Source organism: Cryptotermes secundus, unplaced genomic scaffold, assembly GCF_002891405.2.
Source record: "Cryptotermes secundus unplaced genomic scaffold, Csec_1.0 scaffold967, whole genome shotgun sequence".
Taxonomy (NCBI): Eukaryota; Metazoa; Arthropoda; class Insecta; order Blattodea; family Kalotermitidae; genus Cryptotermes; species Cryptotermes secundus.
The window spans coordinates 88,121-97,691 of record NW_019731236.1 but is presented as its reverse complement, the minus strand read 5'-3'; the positions used below and the strand labels follow the sequence as shown (position 1 = coordinate 97,691).

General features: G+C 42.1%; 1 protein-coding gene across 1 annotated transcript in view; it reads right to left on the bottom strand.

The window, feature by feature from the left end:
* Positions 1-720: 720 nt before the first annotated feature.
* The window catches only part of LOC111866631, a 40,197-nt gene continuing 31,346 nt past the window's right edge, over positions 721-9,571 (bottom strand). Inside the window, exons 8-10 of the mRNA XM_023855764.2 lie at positions 7,973-8,130; positions 3,130-3,240; positions 721-2,880 (exon numbers count right to left, since the gene is read on the bottom strand). Of these exons, the coding sequence (XP_023711532.1) occupies positions 721-2,880; positions 3,130-3,240; positions 7,973-8,130 (2,429 nt within the window). The remainder of the gene's footprint in view (positions 2,881-3,129; positions 3,241-7,972; positions 8,131-9,571) is intronic.

Below are 9,571 nucleotides of genomic sequence, written 5' to 3'. Positions count from 1 at the left end.
ACATTATCATCATTTACATGTACCTGGTTTTATGAATGGAACTGGGTGAATCACACTTCCAAGATCTATTCATTATAAACTGTATCTATTGATGAACCATAACAATTAGTTGGACTGGCATATAAAAAATGAAATATCAATGACTGAACACAACAACAAAGCATGTTTCATTATTACATGTTCAGCGTATTTCATTTGATGAATTATTTGGACAACCATCTAACACATCAACTTAATGTTAAGTTCACCCTGTAAGGAAAAATCCACTATATGCCATTCAGGTACAAAACACAAACAACTAAAGATGAGATATGTGTATGTGCAAGAATGTATATGTCTGCACTTTACATGTGCTTTTGTGAGCTATGAAGTTACAGTTCAAAATGATAATTATGGGCTCATCAACTGCAAACATCTTCCTTGTTAAACATGATATTAGGATCTTCTGTTACAGATTCTGTGTGTCCAGGAAAACTAAATACAAATAATTTGTGTTGTACATTTTTTCAAGATCACCTATTAAGTTTTGTCTTCCAATAGGAATATAAGATAAGTATAAGTCTCTCTTAAAACTAAAAGCTCACAGTATTTCTTTGGATGTAAGGGTAGAGAACCAGAAAAAGGGAAAAAAAAGTTTACATTTTTTGTCACTGTGAATTTCTAACTAGTCTCCATTTTGTAAAATCACTTAATGGTGGTCATGCATTTTCACCATAAAATTCACCATCCACCAAAATGCCCACGATTTCCCCTGAAAGGCCTAAAACCTCCTCTATGTCCTCTACCAAACGGTCTATCAAGAGGAGGCCGGAAGGGAAATCGGACAGGAGGACCACCACGTCTTGGTCCATTCCACATTGGTCTTGCCCTTGGCATAAATCCCCCATGTGGAAAGGTCTTGAATAAACGACCTCGGCCTCTCTGGCCCCTGTCCTGCTCTGTTCTGCCCATATCAAGTTGCTCAAGTTCTGCTAATTCATTATTCATCCAATGTTCACTGCCATCTACCTCCACATGTTTAACTACAGGTTCATTTGTTATTTTTGCAACAGGTTCAGTTTCTGTAATAGTTTTGTCCTGTGTTATAGTTTCCTCAGCTGCTTCTTCCTTTTTACGATTTGGGGAGTCTCCAGCAGTTTCATCTGTCTGCACACCTTCTGTAACAGTACTGCCAAGGTCCACTTCAGCTCTCTCCTTTTCTATGTCTGGATCAGCAGCACTCCACTTTCTCATATCATTATTCACTTTTATTGCTGGTTTCTCCTGTACTCCCACAACAGTTTCTGATATGGATAGGGGTGGGGGTGGAGGAGGAGGTGGTGGTGGTGGTGGCGGCAGTAGTGATTCTGTGGTTACTTCCTCTTCCACTGCAAATTCTACACAAGACACATTGCCTTGAACTTCACTGCAGGATTCAATTTCTGACTGAGGTTTTATTTCAATTGTTACATTGAAACTCTCTGGCTGTGGTAATAGGCCTACATGAGGAGGGAGAGGTGGAAGGGGTGGTGGAGGAGCCATCATGGAAGGTCTGAAACCCCTTGGTAAGTTAGGAGGGGGAAGCCTCTTGACAACTGGAGGGGCTGTCAGAAGTGGTACACGTGGACGAGGTCCCATTCCACGTGGAGAATGTGTACTTCCTCCTATGCCACTTATAGTTGGTATCTTCTGACAGCCATATATACGAGTTCGGTGTCTTATTTGTTCTTCTTTTACTTCATTTAGTGGTGAATTGGCTAAAACCTTTGAATGACTGTTTATGTTGAACGATATAACAGGTTTATTATTTTGAGACATTTCAAAACCTTTATCTTTTTCCATCATTGCTTCCTTTTTCTCGCTTGCAATGTCATCTATCATTTCCTCATCGCTCATCTCCATATCCACGCTTTCGACATTATCTTGGGTTTCGTCTAGCTGCCTGCGGACCATAGAATGAGGCTGGTGTAACCTGTAATCCTGATCTCTCTGTTGCAGCATTTCCTTCTTGCCTAAGTTACTGGCTGTTACTGTAGTACGATAATCTTGGTCATTATGAGACCAGTTTAAAGATGGAGGAGTGGGTGGAGGATGCAATGTTGAATGATCACGTACAGGAGAACCAGTCAAACTAATAAGATTACGATGGTCCACATCCTTCTTACGAGGTATCATTGGGCGGTGGTCCATATCTTTTTTGGCATGATTTGCTGTAGTGACAGGCAGAATCACACGGTGATCTGTATCCTTCATGTGTTTCACTGGGAGTTGGATTCGACAATCAGTATCTTTTGTATGACTGATCTGTGGCAACTGCACCAGTGTGCGGTGATCTACATCTCCACTGCTGGACATCAGATCAGGTTCAACCACGGAATCATCATATTCAACTGGATCACTGAAACCCTCCTTCTCATACAAGGGAGGCGACTCTGGAGTGTCCAAGGAGAGTGGTGGAACCTTGTTTGGGGGCATGACTGGCATCCACTCAGTTGTTTTGTCACTTTCTTCTCTTTCCCAACCTGGGGCAGTATCACCCCAAGTGGGAAATTTGGGGGGTAATTTAGTGTTCCAAGCATCTTCCTCTCGTTCAATTGATTGGTCATATTTGTAAGATGGTTCTTCTAAAGAAAATAAATTTGGTGGCAATGGGGGAGGTTGTAGAGGAGTGGATGATGTGTCTCCAGGATAATCATACTGGTCTGTTGTGTTCAGTTCTGTAGTTGGACTGTAAATGGATTTTGGTGCTGACTGTGGAACTGTGCTCTGCGGAGTTGGATCCACATTAAGACCTGGAATGATTGGACTGCTTCCTGACGGAATCAAAGACTTCAAGAACTCAGTGATGTTGAATCCTTCATCGGGCTTCGTTCTTGAGTTTATTACTTCAATTGGCTTACCCTTTAAAAAGAAATAAAATTCCACATACAACAACAGTAACAGTTGTACAAATATAATCACTCGAGTTATATTCATAAGTGCCTGATGATGACCCAATTATATGGTCAAAACATGTAACAGAGTTATGTTTATATTAAACACCAGCACCAATTGTCTTTATTGAAGATATTCCCATTTTACTTGTGTTGATGGTCATAATATAAGTAATTAAATAACTTTCAAATATTTAATATCACACAGGGAACCAACCTCTGATGCTGGTGTTGTGGAAAGCAATGGAACACCGCCTGGATCATCTAATGCTGGTATAGGAGAAGGGGATAACAAACCCTCTGTACTGGTTTCACTGAATAGGCTTTTCTGCAACACAGCACAATTTATAATAATGTATCCATTTCAAAAAGTCATTTATGTAAAATGTATATCTTTCATTTACAGAAGAATAATGACTGCCTGCAGTTATTTCTTTTTTGATTGAGTTCTCTCTCAATCTATGTAGGTCGTACTGAAAGTCATGAGCAACTTTTTTTTGCATGCAACCTGGGAACAGCAGACGAAAGAGAGTATGGTGGTAGGTGGAACCAGCTGTTATGTTAACCGTGAGAGTCTTGTGATGTCAATAGCTTGCATCACGTGACCAGTATCACTCCTAACAAAATGGTCGACAATATGTCGTTTTGCCAGCGTGCTGTCATCAAACTTCTTGTGAAAGAGGAAATCCCTGCTGCAGAAATTCACCAGAGACTTCAGCATGCTTATGGAAGTGTGTGCATGGGTGTGAGCAGTGTTCGAGGATGGGTGAAACGTTTTAAAGATGGGAACACCAGCATCGAAGATGAGCCTTGGAGTGGTCGTCCTCAAACAGCCTCAATTGAACGCAACAAGGAAAGAGTGGATGAGATCATTCAAGATGACAGGCACGTGACTGTGGAAACAATAGCCCGAAAACTTGGAATAGGGCACAGTGCAGTACAGGAGATGCTTGAAAGCTTGGGTTATAGGAAAGTTTGTGCTCGCTGGGTCCTGCGGTTATTGACCGAAGACCACAAAGGTCAGCGAAAAGCCATCACCTCAGAACTGCTGCAGAGATATCGACACAAAGGCAATGATTTTTTGCTCTGTATTGTGACAGGTGACGAAGCTGGTTTCACCATTTTGAGCCTGAAACGAAATGGCACCATTTGCATTCTCCATCAAAAAAGAAGGCAAAGACACTGCCATCAGCTGCGAAGGTGATGGGCAGTCTTCTGGGATACAGAGGGGTTTATTCTGGCCGAATTCCTGGAACCTGGGCAAACCATCAATGCTGCTCGTTATATCCAGACACTGCACAAGCTCCGTTGTGCATTGTGCGATAAACGTCCGGGACGAAACATCATCATCCTGCATGACAACGTTCGCCCCCACGCCACTCACCTCACATTGGAAACAATTGCAAAGATGGGGTGGGAAGTTCTTCCACGCCTCTCCTACAGCCCTGATCTGGCACCCTTCGACTACCATCTTTTCAGATTTGTGAAGGATCAGCTGCGTGGACGTTTTGAGACAAGGGAGGCAATTCAGAAAGCAGTGCATCAGTGTCTTCGGATGGCTGGAACGGAATTTTACAGAAGGGGAATTTTCAAACTCCCACAACACTGGGAGAAATGTGTACAAAGAAGCGGCGATTATGTGGAAAAATAAAGAAAGGTCTGTAGATTGAGGTGGTGTATTTGGTTTGTCAATAATAAAGCATGTTACTTTACAAAAAACTATTTCTCATGACTTTCAGTATGACCCTTGTATCAATACTGAATGGATTCCTTGGTCAAGAATGACAGGGAGGCAAGCTGTATGAAAAACAAATTCACAGGAAGTAGTGAACTATCTCAGTTTGTCCATATTCCTCCTGATGTCATCAATTTGTTTCCAAGCTAACATAAGTATTGTGACATGCAGACCAATTTCTAGGCAACGCCCGAAATATGCGCATACAACAGAAAAGGTATTGCAAGAAGTGTTCTATGTGGTCCGCCCTGTGCCCACTGCTAGGCAACGGGTCACTAAACACATTCCCACAGAAGTGTACCGGGGAACAACAGGACATCCATTTCTAGGCAATGGAGCTGTAAACGCCCCTATGAATTGCTGAGAGGCGGTGTTTTCTGTGGGGTCTGTGCAAAGTCGAGTTCCGAAGCTAGTAGTTGTGGAAGAATGAGAATGAGGACTGAGGATGTACAAAGGAGTACAATGGAGTCAACAAGCAAAAAGAATACTTGATGGGTGCTGTAGTTACAGTGAGACTGTTATAAATCCATTGCCAGGATACAACTAGTGAAGACTGTTAAGACTCAGCAAGTCCTAGTAATGGTGTCAGAAGGGGTCTGACTGGTAACTGCATTAGGTTGAAGATTGAATTGTGCAGTTACAGCACCATGGAAAACATGGAACTCCTGAAAGCCATGCAAGAAATGATGGATGCCAACTAAGCAAAAATGCTGGCCAAAATGGAAGCTGACTGAGATGACTGCAGGTTGCAAACCAAGGCAAATGCCAACTAAGCAGAAATGTAAGCCATGCAAGCCAAGATGGCCACCAATCAGGTAAGGCTGGAAGCCATTCAAGACAAGATGGAAACCAACCAAGCCAGGACAGAAGCTAACCACAAGATGATATCCAAGTTAGATGCCCATCATGAAAGGATGAAAGCCAGAGTGAATGACTGGTGAGAAAAAATGGTCTGCCAAGAAGTAATGGAGGCATATTCAGAAAAGGTGGAGGCAAGTCCAGAAGAAATGGAATCTGGAGCATCAGAAGAACCCTAAGGAAGATGTCACAGTAGAAACTGGCAAAGCACAAAATAAGTTGCATGGGGGCTGGCATCGAGCTGCAGGCCACTGTGGTCAGCTGGAGGTAAGGACCCAGGGAAACTGTGGATCCCGGAAGAAACTGGCTGCTGCCCACAGATGGACGACCCGCCATGCAAGAGTAGCACGGCATGGGACCTGGGTGTAAGGGACAAAACAAAGATGATGTTGCACCAAGAACCCAAAAAGGAGTGATGTTTTAGAACACAGACCGGAAGGGACCAGAATGCAACAGTGGCATAAGGGACCAAGGCCTGAGATAGCAGCTACAAAGCAAGAAGGAATTCATCATGATGTACAGGAAAACCATCAGGCTGGATATCACAAAAGCAAATAGCTGGATCTTCTGTCACATTATGAAAAATCTTGAATTGGACACCACAGAAGGGTCAGCCACCTCCAAAACAGAAGAACCTACTCGTGGCTTTGGCATAAGAAGAGCTGGAAATGTGGGAGCACCGGCCACTCGGTACATTTGCCCAGGATGGTGATACACCTGATCTATTGGTACCCTAGCAGAGTGGCGCTTAGGGTGAGTAACCTTAAGGAGGGAGCAGTGGGAGCAGTTGGAGAGGAGCCACCACAGAAAAAAACCCAAGCAACTTAAAGGTGAGATGTCACAAGCAGAAACCTCAGAAAGGAAGGAACAGTGACACACCGATAGGCTATCCAGGACAAGTAGCCTTAAGGAGGGAGGAATGTGATGTGTAAACCCATTTCTATGGCCACGCCATAGCTCATGCGGTTAGTCACTGGCTTCCCACTGCGGCGGCCCAGGTTCAATCCCGGGTCTGGTCAAGTGGATCTGTGGTGGACAAAGTGGAGCTGGTGTGGGTCTTCTCCGAGTACTTCAGTACAATAGGCCAATCAGTGGCCACCATGCCAAGTGGACCCAGTTGGACTCCACCCCTCACTAAGAGAATTAAAAAAAAAATTCTAGGCAACGCCTAAAATATGAGCATGCAACAAGAGAAAAGGTATTGCAAGAAGTGTTTTCTATGTGGTCCATGCCAAGCCCATTGCTAGGCAACAGATCACTAAACACATTCCTGCCTAAGCATACCATGGAACAATTGGATGTCCATTTCTAGGCAAGGGAGTGGTAAATACCCCTACAACTCATTGAGAAACGGTGTTTTCCATGGGGTCTGTGAAAAGGGGGGGGGGGGGAAGAGAGAGAGAGAGTCGATTTCCAAAGCTAGTAGTTGTGAAAGAACGAGAGTAAGAAAAAAAGAGCACAAAGGAGTTAGCCTGTGAGAAGACGACTTGATATATTCTGTACTTACAGTGAGACTGTTACAAATCCATTGCCAGGATATGACTCATGAAGACTGAGAAGTCTTAGTGCACCCTAGTGATTTGTGAAGTAGGTAGATTAGCAATAGCGCTATAATTGATTGTGATTAAGAGAGACTGTATAGGAAGGCATTAATAAATGGAGTCATCCAATCCAGAACCCGTTATTATTAGTCACGGCCTAACACATGACAATATATTCACCTCACGTCACTTCAGAGGTTTGCAAAGATTCAATTGTTGTCACTGGTTCTTTCTCTGTTATCAGAGAAATATAATTATCATCTTCCTTTCCATCTTCACTTAGATGAAGATCTATAACCTCTATGCAATAATACATAGTTCACGTATTTCATGAATTTCAATTAATTGCAAGATAATGTAAACACACAAAGTGATCAATTAAATTTCCATTAAATATTAAAATGCAAACAACAATCAATTTTTATATTAAACAAGGAGTTCCAGCTCATAAAGCCTAATTTGCTGATGTATAGAGTTCCAGTCCTACAAATCTAGTATTATTAACGTCACATTTAGGTAATGTAAATTCATAATCAATCAGTGACATGTAATAACACAGCTCATGGTTGGCATGCCAGACTCATGTGAGCATGCTCATATGATCAACTCACTGTTGAGTCAGAATTCTTTATTCTCTGCAGTTGTAAATATGTTACCAGTTACTTTTATTATTACTATTATATTTGTTGTTGGTGTTACTTATACCAGACTATACAGCGCATAACGCAGAAGACCACAATATCAATACCCCTTAATATTTCTCAATGTAAAATATTTGTTCCTTTGGTGTTAAGTTTCTATGGACACAGCCCCATTATCTCTGTGCTAAATTCCCTTCAGCCAAGCTTTTCTGCTTAATATTCTAATCAAGCCACTGTACTGTACCTGGGTGTGATCAATTAAACATTTTCTATGACTAAACAAACCTGTATATCAAATGGTAGAGATGTGCTTCCCATGAAACTTGTGAAGCAATTGTCCAATGAATGCTGTTGCTGCTGTGGCTGTGTTTCATCTTGCAAAACTGTTTTGATAGGATGAGCTTTTGCATTAAACGAATTAAAGAAAGAGTCACCAATTGATCCTGTAAAAACATCAATACAGGATATGTTAAACACCTTAGAACAACATACATACTTGACAAGCATATGTAAGTAAAACATAATTATGTATATTTGTGTTCAAATGGTGTATGCCGTTGAGTTCATTGTGATAACTTTGCAGTTATGTTAACTGTGATCATGCCATTCCCCCACACACTATTTCCACTTAATCTCATTTAATCTCTAAGTGAAAATAATGTCTGGTGCAATGGCATGACCACAATTATGTGGTGTATCGAAAAGTTCCCAAAATTTGGATTCTGAGCATGAATGGTTATGAGTACATCAAAATACCACTAGGTGTCTCCCCACACACCCTTCTTGAATCAGTGTGGTAAGCGGCATTGAGTTGAGTGGTTGGGTTTATTGTTGGTGAACGTATATCCATTGTTGTGTTTCCATGAGTTTGCAGTTTTGCGATGGCTGACCTGAGAGAGCAGTGTGTCTGTATAAAGTTTTGTTTTAAACTTGGGAAAACTGCAGCAGAAACGCACCAAATGTTGAAGCAAGCTTTTTGTGACAACAGTTTAGGCCAGACACAAACTTACGACTGGTTTAAGTGTTTCAAAAATGGCCGAACATCGACTGATTATGACGACCGTTCAGGACAGTCGTCAACTGGCACCACACCAGAAAATGTCACGAAAGTTAGGGATCTGATTCTGCAAGATCGTAGACTGACCAATCAAGACCTCTGTAACATCTTTGGACTAAGTTATGGCACATGTTAATGAATTTTGTCAGAGCAACTGAACATGAGGAGGATTGCGGTGAAGTTTGTGCCACAACTGCTGCAAAATGAAAAAAGCAGCATCACTTGGAAGACTGCAGGGAACTTCAACAACAGCTTCAAGAGGATCCAAACTTTCTTTTGAAAGATGTCACTGGTGACGAAAGTTATGGCTACGATCCTGAAAGTAAGCAGCAATCATCACAATGGAAGAGCCCTTCTTCACCTCGGCCAAAAAAAGTTTGACAAGTCAAGAGCAAGATCTGTTTTTTTGATACTGACAGGATTGTTCATAAGGGGTTCATCCCTCCTGCTCAGACAATCAATAAAGAGTTCTATCACGATGTTCTAAGGTGTTTGAGGGAGGACATGAGGAGAAAACGTCCAGAGAAGTGCCACATGAACGACAGGGTACTCCACCATGACAATGCATGACCGCACATGGCTTACACTGCACAGGAATTTTTGGTTAAAAACAAGATGGCAGTTGTTCCCCACCCACCGTACTTGCCAGACTTAGCTCCATGCGACTTCTTTCTCTTCCCAAAGATGAAAATCAAGTTGAAGGGGTGAAGACTTGATACAGTTGAGGAAATTCATGTGGAAATGCAGACGGTACTAAACATCCCTAACATAGAATCACTTCCAGGATGCATTTCAAGTGGCAGAAACGCTGGGATCAGTGTATGCGC